This window comes from Lepidochelys kempii, chromosome 6 (assembly GCF_965140285.1).
Source record: "Lepidochelys kempii isolate rLepKem1 chromosome 6, rLepKem1.hap1, whole genome shotgun sequence".
NCBI lineage: Eukaryota > Metazoa > Chordata > Testudines > Cheloniidae > Lepidochelys > Lepidochelys kempii.
The window spans coordinates 61,219,474-61,240,906 of NC_136385.1; the positions used below are offsets into that span (position 1 = coordinate 61,219,474).

At 49.5% G+C, this 21,433-nt stretch overlaps 1 protein-coding gene across 1 annotated transcript in view; it reads right to left on the reverse strand.

The window, feature by feature from the left end:
• The window catches only part of LRP4 (LDL receptor related protein 4), a 104,794-nt gene that overhangs the window by 30,717 nt on the left and 52,644 nt on the right, over nt 1-21,433 (reverse strand). The window contains exons 3-9 of the mRNA XM_073348230.2: nt 8,818-8,934; nt 6,378-6,491; nt 5,748-5,864; nt 3,256-3,384; nt 2,611-2,730; nt 2,355-2,480; nt 220-345 (exon numbers count right to left, since the gene is read on the reverse strand). Of these exons, the coding sequence (XP_073204331.1) occupies nt 220-345; nt 2,355-2,480; nt 2,611-2,730; nt 3,256-3,384; nt 5,748-5,864; nt 6,378-6,491; nt 8,818-8,934 (849 nt within the window). The remainder of the gene's footprint in view (nt 1-219; nt 346-2,354; nt 2,481-2,610; nt 2,731-3,255; nt 3,385-5,747; nt 5,865-6,377; nt 6,492-8,817; nt 8,935-21,433) is intronic.

Below are 21,433 nucleotides of genomic sequence, written 5' to 3' on the forward strand. Positions count from 1 at the left end.
TTCAGGTGTTTGACAGCACTAGGATTGATCTTCCTATTGCTCCTGCCCAAGCTTGCACATCAATCAGCCCAGAGACTATGGATGGGGTCTCTTCCTCATAACTCCTATTAAGATCACTATGGTCGCTTTCCCTAGGCACATGGCTCTCAATAACATCACGGGCAGTGACTCCCACCGTCCCCAGTTCAACCATGAGGCACTGGGAATGGGGAGACTTACGGCAGTTTTGGTGGGGACTCTCATCGCTGCCATCTCCACAGTCGTTCACACTGTTGCACAGCTTCCTCTGGCCAATACAGCGCCCGTTCCCACAAAGGAACTGGTCAGGGGCACACTGGGGACTCCCTGTGGGGGCAGAAGGGAAGTCACACACCCAGAACTAGGATTCAAACAAGAACAGCTCAGCAGAGGTTTGCTGCACAGAATGGCAAGTCCCAGGGCAGAGAGAAGAGAAGAGAATAGAAGAGAAAAGAGAAGAGAAGAGAAGAGCACCCTTACCCCTTGGCTGTGCTAGGTTACTGCATCTCCATCACATTCATTACAGTCTTCTCTTTTGGGATTAGATTGAACCTATTGTTTTGTGTTTCTGTGGATCCTGGGAAAGCAGCTTCAATTCACTTTACACTCCCCACTACTGCCTCCTCCCTTGTGTTGCTTCAGAGGACCTCAGATTCCCCTCCAGACTGTACCAAGTGTTGTTACTCTACGAAGAAGTCCAGATATTTTATTTCTCTCAGATTGAGTGCAAGATCATGGTTTAATTCCTGTTGATACCAGATTCCACAAGCGTCCTGGGCCCCTTCTCAACATGCGTCTGAGGAGCTAGCCTGTACGCTTCCTCCTCCTTTCATCATCTGAGATGTCACCCCAATGCAATCTTACATTTGTCGAAAACAGAGTTTTACCCTGTTCTAGATGGAAAGCTCTTTGATGGATTTGGACTAGGATTTATACAAAGCCTTGAAAAATCAGCTGTGGAAAGAGGATTTCACAAGTGAGCCACACTCTTCAGTTTCTGCTGATGACAGACGCTGTGCAGTTTTATCCAGGACCTTCCTTTCTCCTTTTATTTGTTTTTGAAATTAATTTTGTACTGTAAAAGGTCACTATATAAAATGGGATCATCTTTATCATCAGAGTCAGATCTGATGATCCGAATTACTAAAATACGTTGTAACTGCTGTTTACTCCTATTAGTCTTGCAGAACCAACCTAGCTCAGAGGGAGGGAGCTGGAACCGATTCCTTCTTGTAAATCGTCAGCGGAATTGGTTATGGTAACACCTGGGCAAACCCACGAAAGGCAATGGGGCTCTACAGATGTACTAATGAAATAATTTGACCTCCAGAACCTTTATTACAAGTGATGTGTGAGAAGAAAAATCAAAAGACTATGGTGATGGACACCAATAAAAGATCCAGATAGAGACACAAACCTGGAATCCAACAATATATTTACAGAGTCACTTTTCAGAGCAGAGCCACAGTTTAAATGAGCCATTTTAACATCTGAAACTTGTTCATTATAACTGACAGAAAGATACCATATTATTTCTGGATTTGTGATTTCAAATAGCTGATTAGACAGACTAAAGCAACACCAACTGATCAGCTTTGTCTCACTGGAAATTACGTGTCTGGAAGGTGCTTGTGTCCTATGTTTTTTTTCATAGCTGGTAAGACTAATTCTCCACTGAGCCAAATTTCAGCACCAGCTTTGGACTCTTAAAGGTCAACTTTACTATAAGTCACTGAACATTAGGTAACATTCCTGGCCAGACAAATCCTTAGACATTTTACAGAGTGTGCGCATTGGATCCCATCAGTTAACTGTTACCAGCTGACCTTCACCATATTTATGGTAGGTCTTGGCTGTTCAGTGAAGACTCTCCAGAGAGCTGGCTTTATTATAGTGTTGGATGTATCCATTCATCCTGCCCCTGATATTTTATTTCAGGGGTACTGCAGGTTTGGTTTGGTTTCTTGGCTGTCATCATTCCTTTGACTTTTTGTTTAGATACCTTTCATTACTGGGGTGAGGACCAGTGGTGTTATCATACTCCTTGTAGTTGTGGTTACATGTGTAATTGCATTTTCAGGATTAGCGTCTCCTGCACAAAGGTACCTACAACAGCTGATAGCTCTAAAACGATCAGCATGGACACTTGAACTTCAGTCAATATCTACAGAGATGTTATTGACTAATGCAATAAGTGCAGTCTCCATACCAGAAGTTGTTGCTGAAGGGTGGGGAAAGGGGGGAGGTGGAGGAATCAGTGCTTAGCCACCTATGATGTCTAATTCAGAGCCATTAGCTGTAACAAAACAGTGCGGCTGCCCCCTGCCAAGACCTACCTGTGTTCTCACAGCTCTCCTCATCACTGTTGTCAGAACAGTCGTCCTCTCCATCGCAACGCCATGACAGACGGACACAGCGCCCAGATTTACAGCGGAACTGGTCAGCTGTGCACATGGATGTGGCTGGGGAGACAGAGGAAAAACTACTATACAGAGCAATTATAATGTAGCCCACCAGCCCCATATCCGAATTCCCTTTCACTCCAGATCATCACCACAGATCAAGCCTCTGCCTGGCATCCCAGACACTCACTGCAGTTCTTCTCATCTGACTGGTCATCACAATCGAAGTCGCCATCACACCGCCAGCCTGCGTTGATACACAAGCCACTGTTGCACATGAATTCCCCGGAGCGGCATGGCTGGTGAGATGCTGCAGAGAGGGCACAGCACATTAGTACCAAGGCATTCCAATTCCCCCCAGGCCATCCTCACATCGAACTGGCATGAACTTGAACCCCATGCTGAGTGCAACCCTAAATCTCTGACTGCCAGAAGCAAAGAAGGGAACTTGGGTGGATCACTCCAGCTGCTCTGTTCTGTACACTCCCCATGAAGCTCTGATACTGGCATCTGTTGAAGACAGGATACCTAGCTAGATGGACCATTGGTCTGACCCACTATGGTCGTTCTTATGTAATTGACCCATTCTTGAATGCTTCAGCCCCTGTATCTAGAGCTCCTAGCTAGACAATGACCCTGCCACCCAAGCCAACAAAAGCAGTTTGGGCTCCACCAATAGGAACTTTCCCTCTAGGCAGTGTCCCTCCCCAACCAATTCCAGCCAGGGCACTGGGGAGGGACACCTTCCCCAGCTCCAGCCAAATCCTCCCATTTGGATCAATGTGCCAGCTGCCAGGGGGACCCAGGGGATTACTCTCCCTTGCTGCTGACTCACAGCAGTCGGACTCATCAGACCAGTCCCCGCAGTCATCGTCCCCATCACAGTGGTAGATATCCAGGATGCAGCGCCCGTAGGCACACTGGAACTCCTCTAGGCTACAGGCTGTGGCTGGAACATCTGATGCTAACAAGGAAACCAAGGGGAAAGAAAGGCTAAGGGCAGGGACCAAGCCAGTTTATGCTTATATTTGTGGGAACAAGAGGGGCCTGGCAGACACGCAATGCAGCAGGTGCAGTGCATGTACACAAGTGGCTCGCTCCCTCCCTCCAGCCCTCAGCGTGTCCACAGCACTGACAGGGACACAGACACTTCACTGGAAAGCTGTTGACAGCTGCATGCAATGGAACCAACCCACTCAGCACAACACGGGGATCCATCCTGCGGAAATTAACCCTCACAAGAACCATAACCTTAGCTCTGAGTTACAGATGGGGAACTGAGGCATGGAGAGGTGAAGCAACAGAGGGAACGCCAGGGACAGAACCCAGGAGCGCTAACTCCCTCATTCTGTGGTCAGAGCACTAGATCATACTGCCCTATAATAAAGGCTTATATAATACCTCAAGGGGTGGGAGTGGCGTAAGGGGTAGACTCAAAGCAACAAGCCTCTCCCAACCCTATACCTCTTAGAATAAAGTCAGCCTTTGGGGTGCGATGAACCTCACCGCATTGAGGTTTGAGATAGGTCAGACTGCAGGTCTGAAGTATGGGACTGTTCCTTTAAGGACTCAGAAATGTGATGGGAAGGTAAGCAGTGGAGCAGCAAGGTGCCCAGGTTTACACCAGGCCTTTGAAGTGTTGCTTCCCCTGACATGCTGCCAAAAAAACTGCTCCAAATCACTGAAATCCTTCCCAGCAGACTCTGACCCTGTGCAGGATCTGGCACATTCAGAGTCAAGAGTTTGCCCGCTGCCCTGCTCTGGGACAGCTGGGTGCTGCACAGGAACGTGCCCTCACCAAGGAATTCTTGGAGAGTTCAGTGCAATGGAGACTGAATTCCTCCCTCACCTTGGGCAGGGAGCCGTGGGACACTGTCCAGAGAAGGAAATGCAACATTTAAGCACATGGAGGCTAAAGAACCCAACTAATAACTTGGTGATCTCTGGAGTCATGGAGAGGCTTTGGGATGGGGACTGGACCAAAAGCTGCCACTGCTGGGAATTCACACAGAACTGCCTCTCCAGCTGGGAGCATGGGGCAAAGGCAACAGATATCCAGTAAGAGCTTTATTTCATGCCAGTGTCTGATATCCAGATGCTGAAGAGGAGCCCAGCTGACTGACTCCAGGTGCTCTTCCAGAGAGCTGAACCGGCAGGCAGTGGGGTTCAGGGAAAAGAGGGCAGCTGGCAGCCCAGGAGAGGGGGATAAAAGGAGAGAGGGTAGGAGACCAACCCTGCTATCCAAATATAATGCTTATCTGCAAAACAGTTAGAGAATAGAAAAAGGGACTAGGCAAGCTTTGGGAAACACAAACCAAGCCTGAGAGGAGGGGACACGATTTCTACCCCATCCTGCCATGCAGCGGGAAGTTGGAGTGTCTCCTTCTCCCTTCCCCAGGGCCTGTCCATGGCCAGCAGGGAAGGGACAGGCAGGGGGAGCTGGAAGGAAGGAGAGAGGCTGGATTCTTCCCAGAGTCCTTTCCCAGCTCAGAAATCTTTGCAGCCCTGGCTCCCTGCCAGCTCTCATTATCTGGAGAGATAAAAGACAATTCACCCTCCCCCCCCCACCCTCCCCCCCTCCATACCCCTCCCACCCTTCAGGAGCTGGCGGCCCTGATCCCCCTCCCAGAGCCTTTTGAAGTTTCCTCCTATCTAGAACAAATTCTGCAAAATGCCCTTGAGAGCAGAGTGGGGGAGGGGAGCTCTGCAACTTCCACAGACACTAACTGCCGCTCAGAGACTCAAGAGCAAGGGGGTGGAGGGAGTAACAGGATCCTGGCCCTGTTGCTACAGGCCTGTAGAATGGGGACAGCTGCTGCTGGCTCCCCCACACTCCAGAGATCTGCTTCCAGCTCTTTTATCCGCTTAGCTAATACTGGACAAAATTTTCAACAAACTATCCCAGTAAAGAGATGTGGGTCAGAGGGACTCCAAAGGGTGTGCAGGCACGAGGGGCTCCTTTAGAATTCTCTGCAGGAATCAAAGGGGGAGGGGCGGGGAGACGAATCCTTCCTCTCCTTCCCCACTTCATTATATGGCCCATCTGATATGCACAGGATCCCTGGCTCTGGCTCAAGGTCACACCAGCCTGGGAGCAGAAGGGAGAAGCAGCCAGCCCAGGTTACCACTCAGACAGACAGACAGTACTCGTCTACACCATGGGGCTGATGATGGCCCCCACCACCAGCGATGGATCACAGCAAAACTGCTAGCACAACCAGGGCCAGTTCATTTCCAACATCAATTACAGAAGGCACATTAGGCCCCAGGTTGGTAGCAGGGACAAGCAGCTAGCTCCCAAGGCTACGAGGGAAGGAGGATACTCACGGCAGCTCTCCTCATCCGAGCCATCCTTGCAGTCTGTATCGCCATCACAGAACCAGTGCTCGGCTATGCAGCTGCCATCGCTGCAGCGGAATTCCTTCTCCGAACATTTCCTCATGTCTGCAAGCCAGAGACAACAATGCAATCAGAGCACATGTCCCCCAGGGGTACCCAAACGTATCCATGCCACCCACTGTACCCAGGTCTCCCAGAGCACCCACATATGCCTGTGCCACCCACTGAATCCCCCAGGGCACCCAAACACACCCATGCCCTTTGGTGCCTGGGCACACCAGCAGTGCTCATTCTGTTTAGCATTGGGTGTTGGATTAGAAAGGAATCCTCAAGAATTCAGAGCTCTGTGTCAAGAAACAACAGGTCCCAGCATGGACAAATGAGACTAGGCTGGGCTGCTGGTTGGAAGAGAAGCCCCACAGACAGATCCCAAGCAGTAATCCGGGTAAGCATGTCCCCAGCTGCTCATCTCAGGCCATCCAACTGTGTGGCCTTACCATGCTTTAGGAGATTAGCACCCAGTGGATGGGACTGTACGCAAGCCCTTTTGTAAGCAACTGTCCTAGGCCGACCGCGCAGGCACCCCATTCATGGCATTCGCATGGTCATGCCACTCACCACACTGCTCATCGCTGTTGTCACCACAGTCGTTGTCACCGTCACAGTGCCACAGGCTGCGGATGCAATATCCGTTCTGGCACGAGAACTCGTCCTCCTCGCATTCCCGTGGCGCTACAAGGACACAGCCGAGAGGGAACTGAAGACAAGCTGATTTACCTTACAGAGCCAAGTCTTCACCCCAGCACAAAGGGGACCTTTGGAACAATGTCCTCCAAGAGGGTGCCACCATGAAGGGAAAACTCGTCCCCCATCACCACAGCAAAACATGGGGTGGAGGTTAGAGGGAGCCAAAGCCAGCCCAGGATTCCAAGTCATCTCTTCAGATCCCTTCCCAGAGATTTCCTTGCAGGACAATGAGAAAGGGCTGCAGTATCAGCATCTTTTCAGGGGGACCCTTCCTTCATTGAGAGGAACTGGATCCAACAGAAAGTTTCAACTGGGACAAGAATCTCCTGTACTGCAGACTGGGCAGCTCACCTCACTTTCTGGGAGCTCACGCATGTAGTCAACTTTGTCCTCCTCCTTCCCACAGTTCCAAATCCCTCTCCTTCCCCTTCCCTACCCCCTGGAAAGGGCCTATCCACAGCCCATACTCCTCCAACACCCAACTCAGCATTTCAGCAGAGGGTAAAAGGTCAGCACGGATCAGACCTAAACAAGTTAGCAACAGTACGCGCCAAAGCCCACAGCAGACAATCTCAAGCAAGCTCTTGGCTTCAGGTCCACAGAAGTCTGCCCTATTCCACAGCACTGCGCTCTGCAGGGGATAAAGATGCTTCTCACCAACATGTCCCTCTTGTGGGTTAGCCCCATACAGGAGCAGGAGCTTGCCATTGGGTCCCACACATAATATTGGTTTGCCAGGTCTCCTGTTTCCCCTAGATTTGCTGCCATGTAACAGTTATGAGGAAGGGTCTCTCTCAGTGACACCAGATTTGGTCTCAGAGTTCCCATTAAAATCACCACCCCATGCCTTGCTGCACTGATCTCTCAAGGTGGGATAGGGGATGGAACCAGAGAATATTGCCGTAAATGACCAAACACTTGCACCCCAAATCTATGGGCATCCCAATCTCTGTCCAGAGGAATGTCCATGTGCGCTTGCCCTGATTAATGAGCTCTATGGATTGAGAAAGACATGGAAAAGATACCGGAAAGCTGGACAGCTAAACTGTCATATAAATTCTCGAACCCACAGAGCCCTAATTCCACACACCCCCGTCCCCAGTCTATATAAGAGGCAGAGATCAGGATAGTCCACATTAAATAGCTACAGTCCCATGGGGAGCATTCTGAGGACTGACAAAATGGCACTAGGTGGGGGTGAGTTAAGCTCTGCAGTTGTCTGGGAGGTGGAAGGGGGTCATCAGGGAAAGCATCAAGTCAGGTGCTCTGGGAGCAGGCTCAGGAGCACATACACATGTATCACCCTGTACACTCCTCCCCCATTGCTCAGCGTACCTGGGGAGAAGGGAGTGTTGAGTTGCTCCGAGCACCAGCCTGACAGCACACATCTCAGCATCTAACAGCAGCCTGACACCAGCCCTAATGTCCGGTGCAGCTCCAGAGAGCGGTCGTTGATGTGTGCAGTAGGAAAAGCGGATTCTCTAGCACATGCTGACAGTCACTGAGATGGGTGCAATGAGGCAACCATAGAGCAGGGAGGGGCATTTAAATCACTTTACTTACAAAAAAACATCCCTAAGTAACCCCTGTCTCCAGCACAGAAGGAAGAGGGTGGAGTTGCAAGAGATCAGGTACATTTCCATTCACATTCTGACAACTTTACTGGCATGACAACAGCCTTAGATGCTGCCAGAACTATTGTGGTACAGTAAAAGTGGCTGGGCTCTCTCATGTGGTGCCAGGTTACCATGTCTCAGAGTAACCGGGCCTCTGACCAGGCCAATATCCCTGCAACACTCCTCAGTGAAGCTGTTTGAAGGGAGAGGACCCTGAGGATGGCCTCACATAGCAGTGGAGTCAGACAGTGGAACCTGAGGCCACAGGAAACCAGCCAGACAAACAGTTTAGTGGGATTTAGCAGGGGTTAGGCATTTCCATGAACAAGGAGCACACAAACACGGCTCACTGGGAAGCTTGGGGAAGTGCTTCATGGGACATTAACTAGCAGGCTGCAGGACGTAAACTGTTCTCCAGCTGGGACCAGGAAGCATCCCCTCTCCCAGAATAAAGAGCTACACAATTGTCTGGCCAGGTGCACTGGGGGAGGGTCACCCTCCTCTGAAGCATCAGGTACTGCAGCATATAGAATTATGTGGGCCATTGGTCTGAGTGGAAAAACTCCCATGTTCCTGTGTCAACAAAGTTAACACTGGTTAACCGTTTGGGTGCCAGCTTCCCAGAGGCCTAGCAAGTCAGTGTGGCACCCATCCTTTCAGCAGCATGTCATCTTCCCCTTGAAGGGTTAACTTACGGCAGTCCTGTTCATCAGAATCATCTTCACAGTCATTGTCTCCATCACAGACCCATGAGCGACGGATGCACTTCCCATTGTCACAGTGGAAATCCAAGGACGAGCAAGTAGGCAGCACTGGACACAGGAGAAAGGAGACAACTCACTATGTGCCTGCAGCAGCGTTCCTATAATGACCGTTTTCTCCCTCTCCCCCGCTAGCAAGGGGCTAGCCCCCTAGCGAAAATGAAGATGAGTTTCGGGTTATCAGTGAGAAAAGACCCTGGGAACCTGTGGCTGAGCAGTGCTGCATCACCACAGAAGCACCGACCTTCCCAATACAGGGGGCCGAGCCACAGTGCCCCCTTCAGCTTCTTCTTCCTTTCCCATCGCCGACACAAGGCGGTTCTCCCCCTCCCAGCCCTCTCCCTGTAGTTTCACGTCCTTCTGGACATTCAAAAGAGAGTTAGCAACATAAAAATATATCTAAATTCTTTCTCTCCCTGCATGCTCCCCCAGTGCGTCCTGTCCTCCCTTGTCGGTTACACAGGTAGAGTCTCTGAAGTGATGCTGTTGGGTTTCTGAGGCACATGCCCAGCCTCCCATACCGTGTGTGTGAGGGGGGCTCTCCCAATGAGGTGTTGTTTCTAGGGCTCATAAGAAGGAGTTTAAGGCAGCAGATGAAGATGCTACCCCCTGCCCCAGGCACAGTATATGGCAGAATCCAGGCATTGTAGGAAGGAGGAGGAGGATGGGAGACACCTTTAGGAATTCAATAGAGTGGCAACAAAGTGGGGCTGCTGGACTCTGGCTTCAAAGGGCCCTGTGAACAAAGGCTGGAATTTGAGGGAAGAGCATAAGCCCAGCTCTGCCCTTCCCTCACAGATGAGAGGAACACTCCAAGCCCTGAGAGGTTCATGCTTTCAAGTGCTGCCAGCTGCTGTGGGAAGGAGGTTACACAGGGCTCTGCTCCTGACAGGTGTGTTCTCCAAAGAACAATGTTACCTTAATGATACAAAGAGGAGCAGAGTAGGGAGAGGCTGGGTCTCTGAAACCCTTTCATCCCAGCCCAGCCTGCTGATAGCATCTCCCAGCTGTCACCAGCCAGGCCAGTCCTGCTCTGCTAGGCTCATAACTCCTCCCTCCCCTGCCAACCACTCTTGGTGGGGGGTGAATACAGCAGCAACACAATAGACAAGGGAAGGGGCAGATCCCCTGTGGGCTAGAGAGAACATATTGGATGGCCACACTTTCCGTTTTCCAGTCCCTTCGACCCTCCGGTCCCTAACAGCTCAGAATTGCTGCCAACATCCTGTGTCACCAGTGCAGATTAGACGGAGGAAGAACCCTAGGGGCTCTTTTACTTAATCAGACCCACCTGGGATTGTAACAGGATTAAACTCAGCATGGGAAAGCACCTCCTGCAGCTTCTCAGAACCCACAGAGCAAGTGCCTGCACCCCAGCTCCTACAGCTTCACTAACCCTCCTAAATGGCCTCTCTGTAGGACCCAATAGTCTCCCTTCTCAGCAGGGATATTAGGGACCTAAGCCCAGAAGCGCGCATGGCTCTCTACTCTGGGTGGAAAATGGCAAAGAACCGAGCGCCTGTCCCAGACAGCTCCAAAGCTGACAGCACAAAGGTGCAAGAGGCGTAGGGCCTGCTCTGCCTCACAGACACATGGTTCCCCCTTCCTAAGGGCAACTTCAGGTCCTTTCGCTGGGTCTTGTCTCTGCTTGGTGCATCCTGGGACAGGGTTCATCTCCTAACACAGGGCACCTCTGCAGCCCACCCAATCCTCAGTGCACAGCCTCTCTGCATCCCAGCCTGTTTGTCACCCTTCTCTAGCTAAGGAAGGCAGCTAGCACTAGGGTATTTAAGAGCTGAGTGTGCTTTTTTGACTACCTCTCGAGACACCCAGTTCCCGTCCCACTTTTACTCTCTTAATGAGCTAACTCACTACAACACAGTTTCACCCTTAAACACCATCTGTTGCAATGCTAGCCCCTCCAGCTGACAACGCCATTCCATGGAGGAAACGGAAAAGAACAGTTCCCCCTCCCATCATAGCAAAAGCCACATGGGATAGCAGACTAGGCTCAGGGCTGGAAGCCAAGAGGACCTGAACTCTAATCCCACCACAGCCACTGACTGGTCTTAGAGATACTTTGTAACTAAACAAAGGCTATAGGTACAATACAACTTTACAGAAGTTTAGGGGACTCAAAAACAAGACATCTGTTGAAAAGAACTTTCACAATGGATATTTCATTCACTCCTATTTAGAGAGATGCATAGGGATATAAGTAGGTGCAACGGGTTGAAATTAAGAGGGAACAAGCAGGCCAAATATGAAGGAAAACTTCCTGACAATAAGGTATCTCAGGGTGTAGGATATTCTCCCCAGGGAAGGAGCAGAAGCCCCACCACACAGAGCATTTAAAACAAACCCCTATAGAATCCTGCACTGGCCCCAGAGAGACAGAGTCGAGGATCCAAAAGGCCTTTTCCATTTTTACTGCCTAGGATTCTACAAAGACCTGTGTTCAGATCACACCTAGCCTTTTCAGATACATCTCCACAGCCCAGAGCAGCAAGTCTCAGAGCCTGGTCAACAGACTCGGGCTCACAGGGCTCATGCTATGGCATTAAAAATCATTGTATAAACATTGTGGCTCAGGCCGGAGCTCGGGCACTGATGTCCACCACCCTCCAAGGCTTCAAAGCCCTTGTGTCTACACTGCTATTTTTAGCGCTGTAGCACAATTCTGAGTCTACTGACCCAGGCTCTGAGTCTTGCTGCCACAGGTTGCCACTCCCTCTGTAGACGTAACCTCCCATCTGTCTGAGGCCTGGATGGAGAGGAAGGCACACACATACACATCTCTACATTCACCAACCAGAGACTCAACAGCGGAGCACGTTTTCTAGCTGCTGGTTTGTTTCCTTTGACCATGCTTCAAGGTGGGTGCACACATCCAACAACCTCCTCCTAGAGAATCCCAGTGCTGACTGAACATGGAGACTGGAATTCCCCTCCTGCCCTGTGGCGGGAAGAGGGGGTTACACTCTCCTCCCCCAACTTTACTCCCAGAAAAAACAACCAGGAAGTGCAGCTTCTTGGATCTTGAGAGACAAGCCAAGCCCATAGCTCTGCCTCTCTCCCCTCAATGCAGCCTCTGTAGACTGCACACAGACCAGACCCTTCCTGGCCTCAGCAGCAGTTTCAAGGATAAAACCATCCCCCCCATAGCACATACATTACTGTCTGCTCTCCCCAGCCCCAGCATGACTAATCACCAAAGGGCTGCGCAGGAGCTGCCTGGAAGGGAATTTGCATACTGACTCTCCAGGGAAGAATTTTTCAGGCTCCCAGAGGTTTAGGCCTTTAGCACTGGTTCAGAGCGGATACCAACATCCCACTGAACTCCTGCTTCTCTTCATGAGGTAACTGCGCAAAATGAAATTCCACCCCTACAGGGAGCAGTTCAGCCAATTTCATACTCTCCTTAAATATGAAAAATAAGCTTGAGGAGCTAGAAAAAAGAGAAAATGACACACAGAAACTGCTACATGCAAAGAAGGGCCCCATTTCCACCCCAGCAGACAGCAAGTGTGTCTGCCAGCCCAGACAACACCAGGACACAGATAGAGTCGCCTCTTCCACAAGAGCCTCCTGTAAAGAAACCCAAGGCTGATGAATGAAGGCTGAAGTTTCACAGAACATAGGAATTTCCAGCTCAGACCAGACCACTAGTGTCCATCTAATCCAGTGCCCTGGGCTGGGAGCGGGGGAAAAAAAAAAAGTTAGCTAACCCACATAAACTAACTTGGATTTACAACAGCAGCAAAAACATAGCAACTCAACTTTTCACTCAAGTTAGCAGCTTGAGTTCAAGCCTAAAAACTGAGTTACCATATCTCCACTGCTATTTTAACCTGAATTAGCCAACACTCAAGCTAGCTACCTACCCCAGTTAAGAACACCTTTTTTATTTTCCAGTGTGGACCTATTCTGACAGTGGCCAGTAGCAGATGCTTCAGAGGAAAATGTAGGAAACCCCCATGTGTGCCATTATGCAACAGCATCCCCAGAGGGTAAACTTATTCCTAAACTCACTCCCTTCTACCTCTCATCAGCTAATTTTATGCATCAATTTTATGTACTGTATTTGTAATCCTTTCTAATGTTACTGTGGATGTTCTCATTAACGATATATGCCTAATCCTTTTTTGAATCCTCCTGAGCTCTTAGCCTCAGTTGGCACCTTGTGGTGATGCGTTCCACAGGCTAATTCTGCCTACTGCCAGTGACCAACACAAAAAGGCCTTTGAACTCCTGACCACTTCCCTGTACTTATGCCTACTGCACAATCACACTAAAAGTCATCCAAGATTTCAGCAGAGCTAGGTCTACCATAGGCCTGTTGTATCCACTACTTCCCCCTGGTTTTTATGGTCCGGGGGGGAAAGTCATGAAAGACGAACAGGCTGAATCATGTGCCACAGTCCTTGGAATGCTCCAGCCCTGCTGAGTGCTGCATCAGAAATCACCTGGCACCCAGGAAAGCAAGTGCCTCACAGTCCTTACCAGATGGGCTGTTCGCTTGACACTAAGAACAAGAGAGGTTGCTTTTTATATTCTTCACAGAATCTACATTAACGTTTCATAACACTATCTCCAGGCTGGGTTTGAACCTCACAAACAACTCAACATGCTGCTCTCCAGCTGATATCCTCCTCGTATCGAGGAACAGCTGACGATGGCTATCTGCGGGGGGGGGGAAGTCATTGCTGAGACATTAGATGGACCAATCTGTGCTCTACAGGTTTTTCCACATATTTGACAGGTGGTTGCTTGGAGAGAGCATAACTGCTGGCTGGGATGCTGTACCCTTTCCTTCCTCCTCTGCCATTTCTCAGCCTCTCGAGCAAGGCAATTCTCTCAAAATGGGCTGAGGCTTGATGTATGATGCAACGCCGGCCAGCTTGTCCCAGTTCGTGGGGTCAACGCCTCCCTTCTGAAGATATACTTTCAGGATGTCCTTGTAGCATTTCTTTCCCCCGCAAGTCCTCTTACCATGACTAAGCTGAGAAAAGAGGGCTTGCTTCTGAAGAAGAGTATCAGCCATCTGCACATAATGGCCAGCCCAACAAAACTGATGGTTCATAATCTTAGCATCAACACTGGTGATGTTAGCTGCAGAGAGAACTCTGGCATTGGTGCGATGATCTTTCCATCTGATATGGAGAAGCTTCCTAAGGCAGAACTGGTGGCACCACTAAAGACGGCTTCGGTATGTCACCCATGTCTCGCACCAAAAAAGAATAGTGGGGATGACTACTGCATTGCAGACCAGGATCTTAGTTTCCATCTGCAGCTCTCTGTCAATAAAGTCACAACGCAGCAACGTTCCGAAGGATGCGCTGGCACAATGGATCCTATGTTCGATCTCCACATCAAGATTGTCTGTCTGGGAGAGGTGGCTACCAAAGTAAGGGAAATGCTCAATGTTTTCCAGGAGTTCACCACCGATAGCAATTTGTGGGATAAGGAAGGCAACTTGCACTGGGGCAGGCTGGTGGAGCACCTTAGTCTTCCCAAAGATGAGGGAAAGTCCCAGGCTATGAAAGGCCTGAGAAAAGATCTAGGGTGGATTGCAAGTCAGCCTTGGTGTGCGGAAGGATAGCACAGTCTTCAGCATACTGAAGGTTGGTAATAACAGTCCTGCTGACCTTAGTTTTAGAATAAGGACGCCACAGGTTGAAGAGCTGGCCATCCATTCGATACTCAATCCTAACTCCAGAAGAAAGGTTGTCATGAATAAGAATCAAGATCACGGCAGGGTAGATGGAAAAAAGGGTTGAGGCAATAACACAGCCCTGCTTAACACCAGTACAGATGGTAAACAGGTCCATCTACAACCCATTATAGAGGACAGTGGCAGTCATCTCATCATGAAGTAGCCCGAGAACACGAATGAACTTAAATGGACAACCGAATCTAGATAGCAGCTTCCATAATGCTTCATGATTGATGGAATCAACAGCCTTAGTTAAGTTAATAAATGCCATAAACAATGGCTGGTGTTGTTCTCTACACTTCTCTTGGATCTGTCGTGCAACAAAAATCATGTCAGTGGTGCCCTGAGATGGTATGAAACCACATTGGGATTCCGGAAGGATATCTTCGGCAAGAGGGAGGAGATGGTTCAAAAGGATGTGAGCAAAGATCTTCCCTGCAATGAAGAGGAGGGCAATGCCTTGGTAATTCCCACACATTGCCTTGTCCCCTTTCTGAAAAACGGGTATTCGCATTCTTTAGGTCAGATGGAATTTCCTCATTAACCCAAATTCTAACAAGAAGTTGATGAAGTTTGTGCACGAGTGCTATTCCACCAGTTTTGAAGACCTCCATGGGGATGCCATCTGGGCCTGGTGCCTTGTTGTTTCTAGTCTGAGTGATGGCTCGCCAAACTTCCTCAGAAGATGGGGGTCAGCAAGAGGTTCTATTACTGGTTGCTGGGGAATGGACTCTATGCTGGCAGCTGAGACTTTAGATCCATGGTTTAATAGAGTCTCAAAGTGCTCCTTCCAATGTTGCTTGAGAGCTACCTTGTCCTTAAGAAGGATGGAGCTGTCCTGAGATTGCAGAGGGGTTGTGTTGCTTGAGCTTGGCCCCATAGATGGCTTTCGTTGCTTGAAAAAAAGCTTGCTCATATCATGTTGATCAGTGAAGTTTTGGATCTTCATGGGCTTTGCTTGCCACCACTGATTCTTGATGTCACCCAGCCTCCTTTGAACTACAGCTTTAAGCTGATAACTCTCTTGTTTTTGCTGGTTCGAGGATTTATATTGCCAAGTGCAAAATGCGCTTCTCATCTGCTGAGTCAGTGCTAGAATTTCCTTGCTGTTCTCATCAAACCAATCCTGATGGCAGTGAGTGGAGTATCCAATCAATTCAGCACATGCTTTGTGAATAAATGGTCTTGAACTCCTCCCAATGTGTTTGGATATGGTAGGTCAGAGAGCCTCTGAATGAGGCGTTGATGAAGGGTCTCACGGCTAGCGTGATTTTTGAAGTGCCCTGATGTTAAATCTCTTCCACGTTCCTTTTGGTTGTTTATGGTGTTGTGGTGTAAGCCACGTGTTCATGATTGTTCTGACCAAACAGTGATCTGTCCAGCAGTCATCCATACCTTTCATGACTTGTTTAATATGGATTTCAGTACAATCACGGGCTCTAACGATGATATAGTCAAGAAGATGCTAGTGTCCAGAATGTGGGTGTTTCCAAATGGTCTTATATTTGTCCCTCTGTCTAAAGATGGTGTTTGTGATAAGCAATCATGCTCCACACATTTGCTAAGGAGGAGAATGCCATTAGAGTTGACTTTCCCCACCCCTTCTTTCCCAGTGGTGCCTCCCCAGAGTTTGGGGTGCCAGCTGAGAGCACATCACACAGATCTGCTCCACACACAGAGGCCAGGAACACTGCGCCTGTGTTAATTGCTGACGCTTACCAGCTAAAGGAAATCAGCAGAGTGTGCAGCAGGCCCAAGATAGAGGGCGGAGACTCTTAATCCAGCCTTGAGCAGAAATCAGGATGCTCAGCAGGGGCCACTGCATTTTGCTATTTCTCCAGAAACCAAAATAGAAAATACTCCCTCTAGTGGTATCATTGAATTCGATGTTCAAATGTACTGTCAGAAAATCTGGACTCCCACACAAGCTGTGCAAAAGTGAGAAAGAAATAGAAAGGGACCATCTGCGACCAGCACCAAATACTTTGCAATCCTTAAGTGGCAAGGGCCAATGCCGGGGAACACCATATCTTCTGTGATGTAGTTTGTCTGATCATTTCGGAGATATGAATTAAGCCTACTGCAAAGTCAAAATACCCAAAGTAGGGCAGATGTGGGGCTGGTGTCACTTCAGGAGTAGAGTTAATGTAGGTTGTGGACTTTACTTTGAATTTTCAGACTTTCAAAGATTGGGGATTCTTTTAAGTTTAACCTGAACTCTTAAATTCCTGACTTTTGAGCAATGGTTATGTGGTTTGTGGACTGTTTGTTTGTTTTTTTTTTATTCACACTAACTACAGCAAAAGGCTCCTGTAAGAATTTTTACCCTTAGCATCACCTCACAGTTTTGGTCTGGGACAGATTAGTTTAGTAATCTCACACACAGCCCAGTTCTCATAGGTGAAAAGAGACAGAGCCCAGGAAAATGTCTCAAACAAAATGAGTTACACACTCACGTGGCTCAAGAGAAGCTGTCTACACTTCCTACTGGGTTCAGAGCAGTGGACTTTTATCCCATTTTCAATAACCTAGGACAAAAAGAATAACCAGTCCCCCACTCTCCTTAAGTCCAGAAAGTGTGACACAACAAGATGCTGGACCAAGCAAGCAAGTCTCTGTCCCAAAGAGCAGACAGTTCAAAGGCAGAAGGGGACCAATACATGCACAGGTGGAGTATGTTCATCAGAGCAGGAAGACTCCATGGAAAAGAGGACAGCTGGGATAAAACAAGGGAAATCTTTTGGGGAGCAGCCAGTTTGTCAAGGCTGAGGCTGAATTTACTCAGTTCTCCTCCCACCCTGGCCTCAAAGCGGGACCCACATGTACAAAAAAGACAGAAATATTCCCAGTGACTGGGAAAGGGCCAGGCTGCACTCGCAAGTGAATGCAGACATGAAGACCAGTCTTCTGCTTACACTCTGCTTTGGTTAGCAACAATCCCAGGCAGCCTCTGCTGGCAGAAGGTGTGTAGGCAGCTGAGCTGCTCTGGCACACATAGCAGCAAGTGGATCCAAAACAGATGCTGTCATGGAGCCAAAGAGCCGACACCCGAAAGAAACTCTATGAAGCTGGCATGACAGCTGCAAGGGTGCTTATTACTATGATTACTACAGCACTTTGGCTTCTAAACATGATCCAAAGCAGGAAGCAAATATGACATGGACTAATTGGCTCCTGTAATAGCAGGGGTTCAGCTTTGGGAGGGAAGCAATCCCTGCCATAGAGAGATAAGCAGAGAACCCATATGCTGGCAGAGGGTAAGTTCTCCTTGCCCAGGCCATTACTGATAATCCTCAGGGCCATGGGAAGTCCCTGTTCAAAGTCAGATACACCAGTTACTCTGATGCAATAAAACTGAGCAAGTCCTTAGGGAAGCGGTTTCCCTTCAGCGCTCTCTGATCAGTGATGTAACACTGCCAGTGTAGACCTACCCAAAGAGAGAGAGAAAGCGTGTGTGTGTGTGTGTGGAGTTTCTCCCCTATATTTCCAATTTAAGGTGAAGAAATGCTCCAGTGAGTAAAGGCGTTGGAGTAGCCTTTTTTCCATTTCCAGCTATGAAGCAAGTTTGCATGGTTTCTGGGTCAGTCACTCTTCCTTTGTTCCCCAGTTGTTACCCTTCCTCTTTGCTCAGTGGCGGGATCACATTGTCATGCACGTTTGGGCTGCAGAACTTTTAGATGAGGAAAGCTACGTTCATGGGACTATGTGATGAGCTTGCCCCTGCCCTGCAGTGCAAGGACACCAGAAAGAGAGCTGCCCTGTCGTTGGAGAAGTGCATGGCGATTGCACTGTGGAAACTAGCTACTCCAGACTGCTACCGATGAGTCAATAACCAGTTTGGAGTGGGAAAGTCAACCATTGCACTCGTGTTGACAGAAGTGTGCAGGGCCATTAATTGCATCCTGTTCCAAAAGACTGTGACTCTGGGCAACATGTGAGACATTGTGGATGGCTTTGCACAAATGGGCTTCCCTAACTGTGGAGGGGTGATAGATGGAATGCACATTCCAATTCTGGCACCAGACCATCTAGCCACTGAGTACATTAATCTGAAGGGGTATTTCTCTATGGTTCTCCAGGTGCTTGTGGATCACTGTGGGTGTTTTACAGACATTAACGCAGGCTAGTCTGGAAAGGTGCATGACACACGCATCTTTTGGAACATTAGCCAGTTCAGGAAGCTGCAAGTAGGGACTTTCTTCCCCGACCAGAAGATCACCGTAGGGGAAACTACGGGAAAATGGGAGAATGGGAAAATGCCCATTCTGATCCTGGGAGACCCTGCCTCCCACTTAATGCAGTGGCTTATGAAGCCATACACGGGGAACCTTGACAGCAGTAAGGAGCAGTTCAACAACAGGCTGAGCAAGTGCAAAATAACTGTTGAGTGCGCTTTTGGCTGTTTAAAGGCCTGCTGGCACTGCCTATATGGGAGGCTGGACCTGGCCGATGACAATATTCCTATGCTTATAGCCGCGTGCTGTGCACTCCATAATATTTGTGAAGGGAAGGGTGAAAGTTTCACTCAGGGCTGGACCGCTGAGGCTCAGCGCCTGGAGGCTGAATTTGAACAGCCAGAGACCAGGGATATTAGAGGGGCGCAGCGTGGGGCCATAAGGATCAGGGATGCCTTGAGGCAGCAATTTAAAGCTGAAATCCACTAATATTTGTTGCTATGCTCGGGAGTGCAGTGCTTGTAGTGCTAGGAGGTGATTGTGATTGGTGCAGACGATGCACTGTGAAGATTTAAGAAAATTGCCTGTTGCTTTGCAGGGCTCTGTTTGCTTTCAATTAATGGAATAAAGAGTGCTTTCAAACCAAAATAATTCTTATATAAAAAAAAAAAAAAAACAGGAGGAGGAGACACACAAAAAAAAAACACATCAGCACTGTCGGGGATGGAGGAAGGGAGGGTCCCAGGAGGAGGTAGGGTCCTGGGACAGTTAAAGATTTGTGTATGTTCAGGTATCATATGCAACCTTCTCCTTTGGAGTACAGTGCAGAGGATACTGTTCTTCAGCAGGGCTAAACTGCAGAGGGACGGGTGTTGAGTGCAGCGGGTACTGGGAGTCAACTGTGACGGGGCAGGAATGGAATGCAGTATGTACAGACTGGAGCCAGGAGGTTGACAGTGCGTTGGCAGTGTCTGGGGGGCGCACGGGAAAGAGTTTTGCGACAGCGGCTGCAGGGGAGGGCGGGCGCGGTTTGCAGTGCTAATAGTGCCTGGAGCACGTCCACTTGGCGCTCCATAACGCTTAAGAGCCGCTCTGCGGCTTTGTTCTGGCGCGCCGCATTCTCCTTTCGGTCCCTCTTCTCGCTGTCCCGCCACTCCTTCAATTCTTGTTTTTCGGCCGCAGAGTGCATCATGACATCACGCAGAACGTCCTCTTTAGTTCTTCATGGTCGCTTTCTAATTCTGTGCAGCCGTTCAGCCAATGATAACAAAGAGGGAGGTTGGGCTCCCAAGGTCATATCTGTGAAGCCAAAATGCAACACACAGACCACTGATTCAGTGATTTAAAGCACAGCCACTATTCACATACCTGTCACTAACTGGCTGACCCCAGGCAAGCACACATGAGCCACAAGACCCCCAAAATGGTAAGTAGCCACAGGGGGAGGGTAAATCAGTGTTCCCAGTCCCTGCTGTACATTGGGCACGTGGCTTTTGGGGAGAGCCACCAGTGTAGGGGGAGCCTTATAATCACTACTGTCCCCACATTTTCCACAGGCTGTGTTCATTATCTCGCTGCTGAGGGTGAGCACGGAATCAAGGGAGGGTCTTCTCCATGACTGCAGCTTCCGCCCTGGCCCTTATGCAGCTCGCCTGTGTGCAGCAACGGTTCCCACCCCCCCCAGTGACGGCAGAGTGGCGCAGGAAAGTTACCCTTAATGGGGCATGAAACAAAGCAGCTCTGCTACAGAACCTGCAGCAGTGGATTGCCCAGTATCTCCATGAGAGTTTCCTGGAAATCTCGGAGGCAGATTGCTGCGAAGTGAGGGAGTTAATCAACACCCTGTTCCAATGCTCAGACTAGGCATGTGGTGGTATGAGCATCATAGAGACACAAGCCTGCTTCCTGCAACCCCCTTGTCCCCAATAACTCGCTTCAGCGATTCCCAAAATCAAAGCCACTTACCAGGGGCCTCCTCTCCTGTTTGCGCTTCACCAAGCTCTGACCGCTGTGACTGGCTAGCCTCCTCTGCAGTAGGGAAGAGCTCCTGGCTGCATGTATCTCTGACCTCTGAGTCATTCTCTGAGTGCCCCTCCCCCTCCACATCCTCATCCGAGATCTCCTCCTCCTTGCTCGATCCACTCTCGACTGGCACGCAAGCCACCAAAATAGCCACAGTGGCCTTTACAGTGGAGGTGGGGTCTCCCCCACGTATCATGTCCAGCTCTTTGTAGAATCAGCAGCTTGTGGGCGCAGCACTGGAGCGGTGGTTTGCCTCCCAGACCTTGTGGTAGGCGTTCTGCAGCTCCTTCACTTTGACCCTGCACTTCAGTGTGTCCAAGTCACGGCCTCTTTCAGTCATGCATTGTGAAATCTGTCCATAGGTATCATAATTCCTATGGCTGGAGCACAGCTGGGACTGGACAGCCTCCTCTCCCCAAATGCTGATGAGGTCCAGCAGCTCGGCATTGCTCCAAGTGGGGGATCGCCTGGTGTGTGGAGCAGGCATGGCCACCTGGAAAGATGTGCTGAGACCACTGCACGCATCACCAAGCAAACAGGAAGGGGGCTTTCAAAATTACCAAGGAATTTAAGGGGTGGGGCTCACGGTTGGTCACCTGAGGCAGGGCAGTAGGAGTTCAAACCAATGACCAAAGAG